The sequence below is a fragment of the Castor canadensis genome, chromosome 6 (genome assembly GCF_047511655.1).
Source record: "Castor canadensis chromosome 6, mCasCan1.hap1v2, whole genome shotgun sequence".
NCBI classification, from domain to species: Eukaryota; Metazoa; Chordata; class Mammalia; order Rodentia; family Castoridae; genus Castor; species Castor canadensis.
The window spans coordinates 116454979-116473803 of NC_133391.1; the positions used below are offsets into that span (position 1 = coordinate 116454979).

The 18825-nt window shown below is 35.2% G+C and overlaps 1 protein-coding gene across 3 annotated transcripts in view; it reads right to left on the bottom strand.

The window, feature by feature from the left end:
- Window positions 1–603: 603 nt before the first annotated feature.
- The window catches only part of Polk (DNA polymerase kappa), a 77314-nt gene continuing 59092 nt past the window's right edge, over window positions 604–18825 (bottom strand). For 2 of the 3 annotated variants that reach the window (XM_074077271.1, XM_074077270.1), the window contains exons 7-15: window positions 15926–16165; window positions 14620–14744; window positions 13252–13418; window positions 11916–11948; window positions 7916–8012; window positions 5489–5660; window positions 2149–3075; window positions 1107–1149; window positions 604–928 (exon numbers count right to left, since the gene is read on the bottom strand). In XM_074077271.1, coding sequence (XP_073933372.1) covers window positions 844–928; window positions 1107–1149; window positions 2149–3075; window positions 5489–5660; window positions 7916–8012; window positions 11916–11948; window positions 13252–13418; window positions 14620–14744; window positions 15926–16165 — 1889 coding nt within the window. In that variant the 3' untranslated portion in view covers window positions 604–843. The remainder of the gene's footprint in view (window positions 929–1106; window positions 1150–2148; window positions 3076–5488; window positions 5661–7915; window positions 8013–11915; window positions 11949–13251; window positions 13419–14619; window positions 14745–15925; window positions 16166–18825) is intronic. The other variant, XM_074077272.1, reaches the window with a different exon arrangement.

Below are 18825 nucleotides of genomic sequence, written 5' to 3' on the forward strand. Positions count from 1 at the left end.
TGTTTTAAACTAAATTTTTTTTGTGTTCTTTTTTTGGAGGTTCTGGGGTTTGAACTCAGAGCCTCATGCTTGCTAGGCAGACATTCTACTACTTGAGCAGCTTTGCCAGTCAACTAAATATTTTTTAGAGAACCAAGTGCTTAAATAAAGGGATTTTAAATGAAAAAAAAGAGACCAACAACAAACAAATAATAATGTTTGAGTAAAAATCCTTCTAACACAGATAATGCTGTGACATCATTTTCCTGAGGTAACAAGACCACTCATGCTAGTTCTATTAAGCTAATATTCTTCACAGAATCTATGATACATTTTAATTATTTATGCTAATGGAATGTCTGACAATACAGCATCAAATAAAGCAGCAGCCAAATGCTAAACAAGTGGTTAAGTGCTGAAAAGTTATGCTAAAATAGGTTTGTGTGAACCTCTGAGAGCCCTTATTCTTGTTTTTATACTCACTATAAAAATAATAGGTCACTTTCTGACCCGATTTCCTATTTACTTAGTTCTTGTTTTTGTTTTTCATTGCTGGGGACTGAACCAGGGCCTTCTACATGCTAGGCAGGTGTTGTACCACTGAGTTACATCCTCAGTCCTTGCTTTTCATTTTAAAACATGATCAGTTTCCAAAGGAAATGAAATTTCCATGGTTATGAAGAAAGTGTAAAAGAGTAAATTACCATATGCTCCCAATTCTTAGAAAAGAAAATGTCATTTGAGGAGGGATTATTGTACTTGCCTTCACCAAATAAATGCATAAATTTAAAATAAGGAACAATAAACTCATTGACTATAAAGCAGCAAGTTTCAGTTAAAAATTATTAATAAAATATTCAATGTTCATTTAAAAAATATGTCAAGGGTATGTCTGGGGTTGTTTGGTTTTATTTTCTTTGATGCTGAGTACTTTGTCATCAGTCCTGGCCTGGAAAAAGAAAGAATATACAATTAAAATGCAGAACTTAAAAAAAACACTTTTGCAAAAAATTGATTTTTAAAATCTTACTTAATGATTTATAAAAGTAAATTTTAAATCTCCTAAAAATTAAACCCTCAACATGACACTTTTTAGAGCAAGCTTTATTAAAACTCAAATTAATTACCTTTTTGCTTTTGTTACAGTCTTCTGTACTCTGCTTGAGTTACCTTTAGAGGGAAGAAATCCCATAATGAAAAGCATGAAATAATCGAAAAAAAAGATAAAACCAACTGATGAAATATACTAAAAACTTCCCTGACACTATATGGTTAACATTTATATATACCAGAAACTAATCTCATAGCATAATTTCTTTGTAATTTACTGGCATTATACTTGATTTTGTTTTTGGACTTTGGCTAGAGTTAGTACTACTAAAAAACAAGCCAAGGAAGCTTCCTGGCAGGGCACAGTGGCTCATGCCTAGAATCCTAACTACTCAGAAGTTAGAGATCTGGAGGATTGTGGTTCAAGGCCAACATGGATAAAAAGTTAGTGAGACCCCATCTCAACAAGGCATAGTGGTTTATTCTGTAATTCCAGCTATGAAGGCATAGCTAGGAGGATTGCCTGACCTGGACAAAAAGTGCAGGACCCTCTCTGAAAAATAATCTGTTCTGGTGGCATAGCTCAAATGTTAAGAGTGCCTGCTAGCAAGTGTGAAGTTTGTTCAAACTCCAGTACTACCAAAAATCAAAACAAAACCTAAAAGGCAAAAAGGCTGGAGGCATGGCTTAAGTTGTACTAGCAAGCACAACTGTAGTACTGTCAAAAAACAAATAAAAAAGCTTTCTGGCTATGTAAATATAGTTACTTTGTCACTGTGGCTTGCAAATGTTCTCTGAAGGAACTTTTTATAATTTTTAATTTTTTTTGTTTCATGCCCTAGGCAGAAACTTTACAGCCTGGGCCATGCCTCCAGTCTCATAGATTTCTTTTTTGATTAGTGCATTCAGGTTGGGTTCATTCTGTGAGTTCATTCAAGCTCCAACTAGAGTTTTCCCCAAATTCAAAAGCTTGGTTTAATTCTAAACTATGGTAGGTAATGAATGTTTTCCTACATGGAAGCACACACAACCACCCTTTTAAAAGTATTTGTTTAAGATTGAACAATCTCATTAATCTCAGAAAGAAAATAATATTCTTTTTAATGATGACTAACTCACCAGCACTGCTGGAGTGTCCTCTGGGCTGGCTCACTGGGCTAGCCTCATGGCTCAGCTCTTGGATGATACCTTTATTTAAGCAAACATCCACATGCACGTTGAATAGTGCAAGATCTGCAGTCTTTTGTTCCAGGTGACAAACAGGACAAACGAGAACTTGGCCAGTTGTCACTTCGTATCTACAAGGTTGAAGGGATCCTTGCCCACTTAACAACATTTCATCTTCATTTTCTACTAAACCAAGACAAGAAGACTTGTTTGGGAGATCAGAACACTCCTCTGTGCTGTGCTCATTCCTGAAAGTGCCCACACTTTCTGCATGGGATGAGTTACCTCTGGTCTCTACCAAATCCACATAATCTACTGAAGTCACTCCTGCCTTGTTCTGATGGGCATCATAATCTTGCTTCTCACAAAGTGAAAAGGAGTGATGTGCATTTTCTTTCTGGCTAACTTCAGCAGAGGAAGCACGTGAGTAAGAGGACACTTTAGAACTCTCACTGGCTGAAAGTCCATCAAGACATGAATCTACGTGCTTATTAAAGGCCTCCAAACTGATTCTTCCTTGTTCCCTAAAGCAAACTGGACAAGTAAATAACTGACAGTTGTCTGAATAATCTGATATTTCTAGATTCTCATTCATGTTCTTTAAAATGTGGAATGGTTGTGATGTCTGTAAACTTTGTTTATCCACAGTTTCATGTTTGGATTTGTCTTGATGGCTCCATATCCTTTCTGATCGTTTTTTATCAAAGAAACTCTTCTTTTGAGATGTTTCTAAAGGTTTTACAAACTGGTCTTTGTCAATTTTCTCTAGTTCACACCCAGTGGCTGTCAGGGCTTGGTTTCCAGCCTGTAAGAAGCCAACAATGCTCTTCTGTTGGTGCTTCTTGTCTTCTTCACTGTGAAAACTAGACATCCGAACACCTAAATTAAACCAACCACAATGAATCAATTCCAACTACTACGAGTTCAAGTCAACACAAAACTGTTGTCACATCTATACAAAAGGCAGATTAGAGAAAAATAATAAATAATACAGCACTGGGAAATGAGTCCATAGCTTTGCACACACAAACATTCACTCTACCACTGAACTACATCCCCAACCCCATGTTTTCTTTTTTTAATTAACAGTTATTTTTCATACAGTTTATTTTAATAAAAGCAATGCACATACGTAGTTAAAGTATTTAAGAGTAAAACACATACACACAATCCTTAATCTCAGAACCTAAATCCTATTCCTTAAAGATAATAATTAATACTCCCATATTTACATAATGTACTTAAAATTCAACTATTCTACTATTCATACTTTTCTACAACTTGGCTTTTGATTCTTAAAGAATACTTATTTGAAAATTTTCCATGCTGGCATGAAAAATTATGTAACTTTTTCTAGCTACTATGATATAACATCTATGATATAACTTTTTATAACAGTATGAAGAAATACATAGTTCAAAAATTATGTTATTATTACAGATTTCTCAGTATGCATGTATGCACACCTTTCTCTTGTCTGATTTTTCCCTTGGATAAATTCCTGAAATGGAATTCTGGGTCAAAGTCATATGCACATCAAATTTGCATGTATGCATACATTCGCACTCTCCTCTCCCAGTGCACTTTTGCCAACATGGGTATGCTGATATTGTAAGCAGGAATTTACTTCCCGCTACAAAACTGTGGATCATTAAATGTTAACAATTTATTGAAGTCGGCATGATTACATAGGACTTTTTTTTTTTTTTTACGTCTGACACACAATACCATTAAGTACAAAGTAATTAACTGGAGTCAACTACACACACTCTTCAGGTTTTTAAAAAATAGACTTCATTACTTTAAAGAGCAGTCATAAGTTTGCACCACCATTGAGCAGAAGGTACAGAGGATTCCCATATATTCTCTGTACCCATTCACACACCACCTCCTGTACTATCAATATTCTGCACCAGAATGGTACATTTGTTATAGCTGATGAACCTACACTGACACAAAGTACCAACCAAATTCTGTGGTTCACATTAGTTTATTCTTGGTGGTGTTGCATGTTCTATGGGCGCAGACAAATTTACAGTGACATTTATTCACCATTACAGAGCCATAAAGAAGGGCTGGCAGAGTGACTCAAGTGGAGGAGCACTTGCCTAGCAAGTGTGAGGTCTTGAGTTTAAACCCCAGAACCACCAAAAAAAAAAAAAAATCATAAAAAAAGTTTCACTACCCTAAAAATCCTGTGCTTTACCTAACCTCTCCTCCCTTTCCTCTAGCCCTGGAGAACTACTATCTTTTTATGGACTCCATGGTTTTGCCTTTTCTAGAATACCATGTAGTTTGAGTCATGCAGTATATAGCCTTTTCAGATTGGCTTCGTTCACTTAATATGCATTTATGTTTCCTCCATGTCCTCCCATGATCTGATAGCTCACTTACGTGCTAAGTATGATCTCACCGTACCAGTTTACTTATCCATCCACTGAAGGATATCTTGGTTGCTTCCAAGTTTTGACCATTATGTGTAAAGCTTCTATAGACACTTGCTCTTTGGCTCTTTCAACACACATTATTCAGTTAATGTCAGTGTGTGCTATCTTTCATATATGAAAGTGTGGTTAATGACTAGCTCTTAGCAGTAAAGTGGGCATTTGGAGTGCTTATCCATCTACGTTCTCACTTACAGTGCACTTTGGAAACGTGACTGACAATGTGAGTCCACAGTATCACAGTCCTTTATTCCAAAATTCAAAATTTCTGAAAATTATACCAACAAGTGATAAGTGAAGCAATAAATGAATTAATGTATGGTTACTTAGAGTCTTAACAGACAGTGAATTTTTTTTGTTTTGCTACAGAAATATTAATGTGTTTCATCAACAGGGTGCTGCTCCAGAATCCCAAAGGAGTATTACATAGTACACTTTAATATGCACTAACTTATCGGCTAAAGCCTGACAAATTTTGAATTTTGAAATATACCTTGCCCCAAGGAGTTCAGGTATAATAAGGAAAAGAACAACTTTAATTGGCTCAGATAGAAATTAAACTAATAAGGAGTTATGCTAAAGGGCAGCATCACAGTAAGAACTTCTGACAGAGGTTTAAGAAGCAAAATGGAGGTGAGGATTGGGGTATGGCCCAAGTGGTAGAGCACTTGCCTAGCAAGTGCAAAGCCCTAAGTTCAATTACTAGTACTGAAAAAGAAACAAAAAGGGAGCGAGAGCAAGCCAGAGAGAGCAAGAGAGAAATGAAATGGAGGTGAGAATATTTCCAAAGTTGATTTTTTGGGAGAATCTAAAAGAATTAAGGAAAAAAACAAGAAAAAAGGTCATACCCATAAGTCTTAATCTCAAGGGATGTGGAAAATCAGAATTAATTTCCGTTCTTAACAACTCTTTAGCAATGGCAAATATTTCTTCTGCAGTAGAAACAACGGATGAAACTGTACTTGCCCGAGTTTTTACTTCAAAATTCACATTTTTCAGCTTAAGGGTAACAGTTCTACCCTGTGACATGGAGAGCACATTATTATAAAAGGCTTTGCAACTTCTAGAAAAAAAAATTACAGGTTAGAAAAATTCAGAAAGATCTTTACGTACACATGTGAAAATGGAAGTATAATTAATTTTTTAATAAAAATGGCAACGAAAACTATTACAAAGAATAATTAAAATCTGTAAGTAATCTTAAAAAATCCCTTTTGGCCCATAATTATTATTCCCTTCTCCCAAACCAAATTTTTATAAAATATCTTTATATAAAGTGTAAAGTTAATTGATCAGATTTTTCTTTTTACTAAATCTCTCTGAGAGGTTAATTCAGGTCCTAAACAAGCAGGAGGTGCCTCATTGAAAAGGTCTTATGGGCTGCTCACACTTCATGTGTGTTATGTCATGCCATACACTGTACTACACAACTACACAGCTTCTTCACGCTTCTTCAGGGACGGGGGAGTTTCGGTTGCAGGATGAGGAACGGTTCTGGAGAGGGACGGTGGTGACTGCTTCAAAGTAATGTTTGTGTCCTTAGTGCCGCTGGACTGAACACTTACAAATGGCTAAAATGGTCAATTTTACATTGTATATGTTTTAGTATCTCCTGCAGGTGGAACTTCATTCCTGCCCTCCTTCATTTGAGGGTAAGTTATACTCACTGACTCATTTAGTAGAGAACCCTAACAAATACTACCTTAACCAAGTGATAAAGGTAAACATCACCCATGATGTCATGAAGCCGTCACATACTACCTGACAGGATATGATGAGAAGGGCACTTCACTTTTTGATAGTCTTTCTAAAATCCTGTTACCCTGGGTCTAACCATGAGAAAACTAAGGGACATTCTGCAGGATATCTAGCCAAAAGTCCTCAAGACTGCCAAAGTCATAAGAAAGAAGGAAAGACTAAGAAACTGTCACAGACCAGAGGAGACTAGGGAGACAAGACAGCTAAATACAATGTAGTTCCCGTGACTACCTAGAGAGGTGATTAATAGAAAAACAAGTGAAATCCAAATGAAGTCTCAAATTTAGTAATATGCTAATGTCACTTTTAGTTTTGACAAATGCACTACTGTAATATGTTAATAATTAAGGAAACTGGGTGAGAGGTACAACAGAAATCTCTATATTCTTTTCTATAAATCTAAATGATTCTAAAATTAAAAATTTTAGATACCTATATTTTTTTCTGGTGGCACTGGGGTTTGAACTCAGGACCTCACGCTTGCTAGGCAGGTGCTCCATCACTTGAGCCACTCTGCCAGTCCCTTTTTGTGATAGGTTTTTTTCAAAATAAGATCTAGAAAACTATTTGCCTGGGCTGGCTCCCAACCATAATCTTCCCAATCTCTGCCTACTGAGTAGCTAGGATTATAGGTTTGAGGCACAGTGCCTGGCTTACACTCTTTTTTAAAAAAGAACTTTCTTTGTACTCAAGGGATGATTGAGAAGGATTATAAGAAAGATGTTCACATACTCTATTTACTACTACTACTACTACTAAAATTAACTTTTTAATGGCAGAGTCTCAGTACATAGCCCAAGTGGGCCTCAAACATGCTCTGCAGTCAAGGCTAGCCTTGAACTCATGATCTTCCTACCTCAGCCCCCTAGGGCTGGGATTACAGGTGTCTACCAACACACCTGGCTATAATAATAACTTCTTAATGCTTTTATATTACTCTTTGTAATAACTCCAACACTGGTTTGAAAGTTCTGGGAAAATACTAACCATGGACTGCTGTGAGGGAGGATTATAAAACAGAAAGTTCAGAGGATTCCAGGCTTTTGTTCTCAATGTGTTAAGCAACCTGGATTAAAGCCTTGAAACAAAATGCCTGTTTTAAAAGGTCATCGTCTACGTGAGAAAAATATTCAAGGATGATTGGAAAGGCATTAATAATATGTGAATACAGTTTTAGGGAAATCCTTTCCTTTGCCCTTTTCTCTAATGCCAACAAAGTCTGAGTTAGCACTTAATTAAAAAAATTTTAAAAATTCAAAAGTACTCCTGAGGCAATATAAAATCGCTGGTAATTATTTTGGAACCATTTCAGCTTTCTCATACAAAGATCTCATCACAGACCTCAGATATGGGTGGGAATGAAATTTGTTTTTTATCAGTGAGGGCAGGAATACTGCGCTTTAACATTTGCTACTTTGTATTCAGTTTTAAGAAATGTGTAATCTAACACTTACTTTGAAGTAGTATTTTATTATTGAAATTTTAAAAACTACAAACACCACATCAAAACAAAGTACCTTAAGTCCTTCTTTCTGGAGATCTTGAGCGAGTTCACTGCAAAGTTCTTGGCACAAACTGTATTGTTTTTCTGCTTTACTTATCTCACTGAATGTCCTGGAGAGACAAGAATGATTTTGGTTCCCAAAGAAGCTACAATTCAGAATAACTTGAGAATGAGATCATATCTTAAAATGGCCTAGCATTACATTATATTTTCCCAGCACAAAATAAAGTTTTCAGATAAAGATATAATTAAATAAAAAACATTTACAGTCTATACGAATAATGGAAAACCATTCAGACAGGTAAAGTGATCAGAGCGAAAGAGAAATGTTATGCTCCTGCTCTCTCTACAATATTTTTTTAAAAGGATGATTAAAGTCACCAACAGATGGTGATAATGTCCCCAGAACTCTTAATACTTTAAGGTGTATGTGAACATGGATTCTGCCATAGAAGATTATCTTAAGAAAGTACAATGAGGGGTGAGTGGAGTGGCTCAAGTGGTAGAGCAGCTGACTAGTAAGTACAAGGCCCTGAGTTCAAACTTCAGCACAATAAAAAAAAAAAAGTGAGGTTGAGAATGCCATTCTAATTATTACACATGAATTTAAATTTTCTGGACAGAAATATTTTAAAGTTGGTTCAGGGGTTGGTTCATGGTACCCAGGCAGGGTTGTCTAGTAAACAATTGGAAATGGATAATTGGTAAGAATAAATGTAGAAAGTCTGAATTCATCTTCAAAAGAATGTTGAAAGAAATTGAGAGATGAGATTAATCTAAAAGAGGAAGGGAAAGGGACAGCAGAGTGATGAATATAAATCCTGAACCAATGAGCTCCCTCCTAACCCTATTCTGCTACTCATTCTCCCAGTGGCAACTGATCTTGCCAGCTTCTTATCAATACAAATTCCTCCAGAAATATTGCACAGTGCTATGGTTTGGATGAGTGTGTCTCCCAAGGGCTTGAATGCTGAAACTTACTCCAGTGTAAGGTATTAGAAGGGTGGAAACAGTCCTGACAGGGGCACTTAAGAGGTAGAGCCTTAGGGAGGCAATTAGAATCAGAGGAGCTCATCAGGGCGGAGCTTCCATGATTGGAGACTGATGGCTTTATCAGGAGAGGGACAGAGCCCAGGAGAGACACACACATACATGCTCTGCCTCTTATCATTTGATTCCCACACTGCACTGGGGCAGGAGGAAGGCCATTAGATATGGGTTCACACCCTTGAACCTCTAGGATAAATGAACCCCTTTTCTTCATAAAGTTATCCACCTCCAGGTATTTTGCTACAGTAATGAAATGGGCTAATACACACATATAAAACCAAATAAGCAAACATTTTTCATACACAAACAGTAAAATATTAAATATTGTTTTAGCACATTCTTTTCTCAATTTATCTTGGTGAGTGTTCTGAATGAAAAAATAATTTCCTCATTTTATATGGCAGCACAATATTCTAATTTCTAGACATGTCACATAACTAATCCACAATTCATAGTTATTTTCAATCTTTTGTTAGCATAAAATGCAATAAATTTGATCACTTGTATATATGAAAAATGACATTATTACATCTGTGGAATGAATTCCTGGAAAAACAATGAAAGGGTTTTGATAGATACTGTTAAGTTCTTTGCCCACTGTCGCAGGCCACGTATGGCCCTCTAAAGATGCATCCATCCTAACCCTGGAGATCTGTGACTCTAGTGCCTTCCAGAGCGAGAGGGGCTTGACAGATATGAATAAGTTATGATGGGTGATTATTCTTGAGTATCCAGGTGTGCCTAATGGAATCCCAAGGCTCCTTATAAGAAGAAGGCAAGAGGGTCAAAGTTAGAGAAAGAGAAGTTGCTGGGTCTATGAGCAAGGAATACAGGCAGTCTCCACAAGCCTTTGGCAAAGAAATTAATTCTTCCCTAGAGCTTCTAGAAGGGATGCAGCCCAGCCAACAACTTAAATTTAAGACTTCTGACTTCAGAATGGAAAGAGAATAAATTTGTGTTATTTTCAGCCACTAAATTTGTATAATTTATTGTAATAGCAGGAAGGAACCAATACCCCTCCTTTGGAGTTTATAACTTTTCACTCCCATTGTCTTGCCAATAGAGTATGTCAGAGTGTCTTTGCCAAACCTAATCAATGAATAATGCTGTCTCAGAGAACTTTTTTTGACAGGACTAAGGTTTGAACTCAGGGCTTCAATGCTTGCTTCCACTGCTTGAGCCACACTTTCAGTCCATTTTGCTCTGGTTATTTTGGAGATGGGGTCTTGCAATCTATTTGCCTGGGCTGGCCTCAAACTGTGACCCTCCTGATCTCAGCCTCCCGAGTAGCTAGGATTACAGGCATGAGTTACTGGCACACTTGAGAACGTTTGATATATTTTTCTTTAATTATACATGAAAATATTTTCTTGTACTTTAAGAGCAATTTTTATTTTCATTAATTAGAACTTTGTTCATTTATTCTATTGGTATTTTGACACTTTCTTACCAATTATAAGAGTTCTTTACATATTAGAGAAATTAGCTCTTTGTGTGTGAATGTGAAGTACAACCTCTCTCCCCCAATCCCATGCCAGATTTGATGTCCTAATGCAATTTTTTAAAAAGCTAATGAGAGAGTGTTCAGAAAAAAAGGTTGAGACTATATGCCTGCATATCAAGTAGTGTTCTCAATAACAAAAGACAGAATGGAAGACAAGTTCATTGAATTGTACAGTACTATCTCACTTTGAAAGATTATTTTTCTGTCTTTCTGTTTCATTGCTTTTACACAAATCATATCGTAAAACAGCAATTATATATTTACAGTGCTGGGGATGGAACTCAAGGCCTTGAGCACAGTGGGCAAGTATTCTACCACTGAGCTACATCCCAGCACTAAACAGCAACTTTAAATTATTTATTTGTCTATCTCTCTATCTATCTCTCTACCATACTGGGGAATGAAATCAGGGCTTTGCACATTCTAGGTAAATGGTTTACCACTTGAGCCACGGCCCCAGCAATTTTTATCAAAGCCTGTGTTGTTGTGAAGATCAGCTCTTCAGGTCACAGACAATGAATGTGAAACATGAACACAATCTTCTACTAGGTCAGTGGTTCTTAAATGTCTCAGTGGAACTTTGCTGCTTTGAGTAAATCATTGAGGGATGATTTCAAAAAGTGACACTTTTCAAAAAGTGACAAACTCCCTCCCAAAGTTCCATCGAAATTTCATCTAACCTCCAAACAAGATCATAAGTCCACTAAATGAGATCATCTTTAAGGTCTCCTTCACCAAATATTTTATGTTTTACTATAGGTTGAGGATCTTTTATCCAAAATGCTTAAGAGAAGAAGATGGATTGGGATGTCAAATTTTTTTGAATTTTGAAAAATTTACATATATATAATGAGATTTCTTGGGGATAGTACCCAAGTCTAAACATGAGCTTCATTTGTGTTTTATAGACATCTTGTATACATAATCTGAAGGCACATTTATACAATATTTTTAGTGTGTGTTTTGATTGCAACCCATCATGTAAAATCAGGTGAGGAATTTTTCCCTTGTGGCAGTGTGTTGATACTCAGAAAGTTTTTGATTTGGAGCATTTCTGACTTGAGAGTTTCAGATTAGACATGCTCAACCTGTACTTGATGCCCTGCTCATTCAACCAATATTTACAGAGTTTCAAGAAGAATTCTCATTGTCAAGTTTCCCAACTAAACACTCAATTGTTCTTAAGACTAGAAATTAAGATTTGGAATCCTAAAATGCTTAGTTTTCAGTGGAGAGAGTAAAACCAACATTTAAAAATAAACTGCAGTTAAACTTTTTCCCAACTAAAGGCAAATAAGCAGTGCACTGAGGCGCTATTTCAGGACTGTGAACTGCTGACGACTGTCATTGTGATTTATAAAATTTTTAATTTCAGTGATATCTTTCTAAAACTTCATTTAAAAAACATCATTTATGAGTAATTAACAAGAGTAAATAACAAAAATAATTAAAACATTACCTCTCAACGCTCATACTTTTCCTTTCTCCATCCCTTGAAATGAAAAATAAAAAAACTCTTTATTTCTTTCTCAAAGATGACCAAGTTCCTTGCGGTTAACCAAGAGAATTTAACATATCAATTACCCCTTAGATATCTCAATTTTTATTTTTTCTTTTTAAGTGCAGGGATTACAGGTATGCACCACCACACCCAGCTTAGATATCTCAATGTCTAAATTAAAATTCATATATTCTGAAACATAGTGGGGTCATTTTTTTAAATCTAAAAATGAAACCATCACTAAAAACATAGACACATAAGATACTAATATCATTACATGTGTCATGGGTAAAGTCCACATCTATTGAAGAAAATCTACAACTTATAAAAGCCAATAGGAGGTAGTAGTATAACAGTTTGTGGTTATGATTCTGTTTTAAATAATTTAATATGTTATCTAGTTTTTAGGCTAGTGCATAACTTCCCTCATCTATAAGCCTATTCAGTCTTCATTTATCCATTCTATAAAACCTTAGTCAGAGCTTGAGACACATCAACAGAATGATGATTGGGAATCCAAATCAACAAATTTGGCTAGAGTCTAGCTGCTCTGGTAGGAGTAATTGAAACCAAAAAGGTGAGATGAATGTTTTATTCATTTTCCAAATACTTATTGAACATATTATGTTCTAGAATCTGGGGCTACAGTAATGAATAAAAGAAATAAACTGCTTGCAATAAGAAACTTACATCTCAATGGAAGGAAACAGACAAGCACATATAGAATAAATGTGGGGGTTGAAGACATAGCCCAGCGGTATAAAATATGCACAAGGTCCTGGTTCAATCCCCAGCACCACAAAAAAAGAAATAAGTAAGGGAAAAAGTACTTAGATTACAAAACAAAGTAATGCTAGGTGCAGTGGCTCACCTATGTAATCCTAACTACTTGGAAGACAGATATCAGGGAGGGTCATGATTCAAGGCCAGCCCAGGCAAAAAGTTTGCAAGAACCTACTCCAACCAATAAAAAGCTGGGCATGGTGGTACACAGCTGTCATTCCAGCTGGGCAGGAAGCATAAATAGGATGGCAGTCCAGGCTGGCTCCAGCATAAACATGAAACCTTATCTCAAAAATAACCAAAACAAAAAGAGATAGGGGTGTGGCTCAAGTATTAGAGCTCCTGCCTGCCAAAAATCCACCCCAAAAAACCCTGGGTATGGTGGCTTATGTCTAAATTAAATTAGCCTTCAAGAAGTTTAAAGCATGTTTGTTGTCTTTATAATTTCCATCTGAATAGTTAGAACTCACATGTCAGCAAGAGAAAGCAGAATGACTGTATATACAGATACCTTGCCAGGTCTGTTGAACCTAGACCTAGGGCGATATGAAGGAAATAATGCCAAGATGTTTCAGAGAAAAGAAGAGAAAGCAATGCTCTCTGTTGGTAGAGTTCTGTGCAGGTAGAAATTCCAAGGGCCTTTAACATTTTCTCTGTAACTTTTCCTACTCCAGAAACCTAGAAGGGAAACAATATTTATAATAAATTTTTAGATTAAAGTCAGAACTGAGATTACAAATTTTTTCACATATGGTGCTATGGATTGAACCCAGGGTCTTGTATATAGTAGGTAAGTGCTCTACTACTGTACTACATCCACAGTCTGAGGCTATATCCCTTTTACAGTCAATAAAAGGTATGAATAATGTGACTATCTTCATGAGTTATTTAAGGAAACTGCTTTTGTGACTTTTTGGTCATATTTCCTAAATTAGCATTCCACAGAATTTTTAAAGGCATCTATAGTTCTATCAACTTTGGGAATGAGATAAAAATTTTAAATGGAACTTTGTGCTGTAAGATTAACAATTTTTTTTTATATACTAGTATATACATAGTGGCCACTCCAAATTTATTTGACACCAGAACTTTTTTTAATGGAATGGTTATCATTGGAAAACATTTGAGAAGACACTACACAGCTATATCTTACATTTATTACCCAGCGATCATTGTATACTTTGACAGTCTTCTTTCTGAGCATCGAAAATACTTTATTTAAATCCATTCATCTATATCATGCTAAGTGATAAAAGCAGTCCTAGAAAATCATATAGCATATACTACATTTATTGTTTTAAAAAGAATATATACTAAAGCTCTAAATAAAATATTTACTCTTTTTTGAATCTGTGAGGGATAATACCATTCCGAAGACGGCAAACTATTTTGGTTTATTTTTTGTCAAAAACAAAATTCCAAATCTCTTTCAAGTATTGTACCTATTAATCTGGTAGCAACGTGAACCTGAGAACTAAGATATCTTAAGTTACATTTCAAAGGACTCTTTCAAGGATTTGTTTTATTTCCTTTCTCCTTGGCACACTTAAATGTCTCACATTTATTTTCTTTAAACTTTCCTGAAAATAAGCCTCTTAGACTTAACATTTTTTAGGGTTTCACAGAAAGACTCCTTCAAGTCCATATTCAACTACTCATTATCATTTTTGCCTGTTACCTATTGTTTTATTTCTCAGCAAAAAACAATTACTGCTAGTCTATGCTGTCTTTTTTCTGACTATATATATCTATATACTGGGGTTTTGAACTCAGGGCCTCACACTTGCTAGGCAGGCACTCTACTACTGCTAGTCTAAATAGCATGTCTTCAAAATTCAGAGCACATACACACATGACAAATTTTATATAAAAATCTCACCTTTCTAATAGGTAAGTCCTTGATGAAGTCCATCACTGCTTGTCTGATGGGGAGAATTTGGTATTGTCCATTTGGTTTATTCTTATCACTACATATTTTTGCTAACATTGTATTGGGGGCAATGCCTTAAAAGAAGAACATTCCAGTGACTCAAAGAAGTTGATATGTATAGTTTTTAATTATGTGATGACAAAACACACAAAAATATTAAGTGCAAGTAATTTTAAATGATACATAATGCTACATTAAAAGTAACATTTGGTTAACGTTATCTCCCTAGGGCTTGCTATGGTTTTAGGGAAAGAAATCATATTAGTTGTTATGGCAGGAGAAATGAGAAATATCTAATTCTCATCATATTTTAAAATCTAAGAGTAATTTCTGAGCTGAATAATATAAAGTTTTATTAGTTTCATAACCTTTAGTAAGAAAACAAAGTTGTTTTATAGTGGCTCCGTATCTACTCAGAAAAGATCCAGAAAATAATTTAGGACGGATGTTTACTCTGAAAAATTTTTTTTGTATAAATTTTCAATACAAAGAAAATAATTGAAGATTCTGGGTTGCATAATGATAATGAAAATTTTCAATCTTTTTTGTTACTCACTAAGCAAATTATTACTTTTCAGAAAGGTATTTTATAATTTCTAGTTGTTTTAATAATTAAGGCAATTTACAATAGGTATATGCAAAATGTTCATTTTGATTTTTACATACATATTCCTAAAATGGATTATTCTTTCTCATGTTTTGATATAGGAAAGATTAACTAATCATAAGATAGCTTTTACAAGATAATTCAGGGGCCTCATGATGAGGATACAGTGAGGCTCTTATGGGTTACTGACATATATAAAGCTGGTTTTTCTTTACCAGATGGTCCTAAATTGCTATCCTGCTAGATGGTGGGTTTTGTTTGTTTGTTTTTTCTCGTCTCCCATCTTGATGAATTCTGCTGGATTCTCTTCCTGCAAAGTAATCTAGGAAAGGACTAAAGTCTTCCAAGGAAAAACTAATCAAGTATTATGTGCACAACCAATTATAAAATATATTTTGTACTTACAAAAGGACAGCTACATGAGATGTATGGTAGTTTTTTCTTTGAGCCCATAGGGGTTTCTGCTTAATTTCAACTTACCTATAGGTTCACTGTTATTCTCAATAGGTAAAGGTGCTAGAAGTCAAACGAACTAATGGATAAGTAAAATATAATTATATAATTTATAATGAAAAACTTGAATATTATACTTGATTTACTCAGTCTGAAAATTATACCCACAGTGGCCATTAATATCCTTTTAAATACCTGCACTGGCTGTCAGTGCTGTTTTTTGCTCAATTCTGAAACGAATTTCCTTTACCACTTCCTCAGCTGATGTTCCAAAAACAATGGAATTTTGAAGTATTTGAGAATTGTTTTGTTCTTCAAAGTTTGCTTGGAAAGAATTCCCTGGCGGCTGCAAATCAGGAGGACTATCTTCAAAAAGCAGTGGAGAGATGGACCGCCCATGCTCGCTGAGTTTATTAACTTCCTTTCCACATCTGTCTAAATTACAAATAGGAACAGTAACTCATCTTCAAGTTTAAGAAATACATACTTCATAAGTTAGGCTTCCCTCTGTTGTTTCTTTTCTCTTTTCTTTCCTACCTAAAATTATTCTATGTTAAGCTCATTAACTTTTGAAACCTATTATTTTTTTTTCTTTAAAAAAGGAAATATTTTTTCCCTTTGCTCTTCTCTAAGGAGAAAAAGACTTCTTAAATTTCTTTATTTGTGGAAGAAGCTTTTCAAATGTTAAAATAATCTGAATTTTCTTCTCTTAAATGCTGATTTTAATATTGACTTGCTTGTTATGAAGTACCACTTTCACTAAGGGCACATTTGGAACAAATAGAAATTACCACCTAAAGTTATACTTCTTCATATAAACTCTTGGACTCTGACCCATGCAAAGCAAATGACTCATTTTATTATCAATAGGCTGTAAACTATTATTATTAAGAAGTAAAAATACCAATTGGTTATTGCCTCATTTTATTTGCATTTTTCAAAAATAGACTATAAAACACACTTAAATCTACATTGACCCTAAAAATGTTCTTGTGAACAAATATATTGAAGACTTTTCTGGGCTTTACACAGAAGAAATACAATTTTAAATGTATTTATAATAACTAAGATTTTTCTGCTCCTATTTTGTAATTTTATTACATATAAACATTTTCCAAATTAAGAGAAATGCATAAGAAAAAACTAAATTTGTTAAATTAAGTTTCAAGACACATATAAAGGTATATTACTTAAAAAATGAGCTTGTTCTCTTAGGAAACTGTTCTAAAGATAACATAAATAATATGATAAGCACCTGATTAGTTTTGAATTTTAATTATATCATATAAATTAAACTACAGATAGATGTTTTCCAAATCTGCATTCTCAAACCACATACACAATAAACCTTATTTTCAAACTTACTTTAGCTATTACTTAGGACCTTTGGTTCCTTTTCATTTTTCATATTATAATTTTAAAATTCAGAGCAAGTTAGAGGGCGGTAATAGTGAAGAACAGCCGAGATGGTATTTATCTAGAGCCCTTTCCCCTAATTTGATGGACAGAAGTCAAAGCAAAGAAGCCGAAGAGAAACTCACACCAGGGAACCCGTTACATTAACCCTCCCTGCAGCGTTCTTTCTGCCCTCATTTGTGCCTGTGCCTCTCCCATCCTGCCCTCAGGCTGGCTCCTGACAGCAGCTACAGGAGGAAGCAAAGAACGCTGCCTCCTGCTGCCTTATTACAGCAGCTGCGGATGGTGCAGCCACCTCTGCAACCCAAACTACACCTTGCTTCTGTGGAGACTGGCTGTGCAACAAACCACTGGAGTGGTTTCTTATTTACTTCCTGAGAAGTAATTACTATGGTAATTAGAGTACAATACTAGGCTTAAAGCCTTCCATTCACACTGCAAGTGCTAAAACGGGAGTGGCATTTCAGTTTCTTACACAGTCCGACAGGAATCCAGATTTATATGTCAGAGTAAGAATAAATAACAATCATTACCTTATTTATAAATAAAGACAATAGTTAGCAATATATATTTCTAGAGACAAGCACCTTTTATGAAAGGGGCAAACTTTAGAGGAAGCAGTGGCTCAAGTGGTAGAGCACCTACCTAGCAAGCATGAGGCCCTGAGTTCAAACCCCAGAGCTGTCAAAAAAAAAAAAAAAAAGAGGAAGATATATCAGTCATTTCTAACACATTGTAAATGCGAGATTTGTATGCCTAAAAGTCCAGCCCATAGGGATCTGTATCTGAGAAAAAAATGCAAACTATTTCAATTGGCTAAGAATATGAAATACAGGGCTGGGGGCATAGCTGAAGTGGTAGAGTGCTTGCGAAGCACGCACGAAGCCCTGAGTTAAACCCTCAGCACAAGGGAGGGAGGAAGAAATACATAAGGAGGACATACAGATAAGCTAAAAGCAATAGATACTCTGAAATCATATCTTCATAGTGAGTTTAGACATATAATAAATGAAAAGGATATAAATAGAGAACAAAAACATTTACCCTAATCTCAATGTAATTTTCTTAATTTAACATTTTTATTGGCATATATTAGTTATCAGGGGGATTTCATTGTGACATTTCCATACATGCTTACAATGTACATTTGTTAGGTTCACTGCCACCATCACTTTCCCTCATCCCCCCACAAAACCAATTTCAACAGGTTTCATTGTTCTATTTTTATATAAGTATATGAAGTACATTGACCATATTTACCTTCCTTTACCCTCGCCTTTCGCCCTCCCCCTTCCACTAGTACCCAGTCTTTAATAGGACCTGTCTTTCATTTTTAAGTGCACATTCATTGTTCAAAGGGATTTCATCATAGTATTTCACCAGTGAATATATTGTACTTTATTAATCAGATTAATCCTCTTTATTACTATCCTTTACCCTTGCCCCCATCCCCTATTATTCAACAGCTTTCAGTGCATTTCATTATGCCATCTTCCTATACAGATGCAATGTATTTTGATGTAGTTCACTTGCTATCATTCTCTTTTCTACTCCCTTCTCTTCCTAAAATATAGAGTAAAATTAATTGTAACAGAAGACCCTCGGGATGCTTTGACATAATCATTTAATGACTTCCCCCTCTTCTCTTCTGAAAAATAAGGAAGGAACAAAGTAAGATT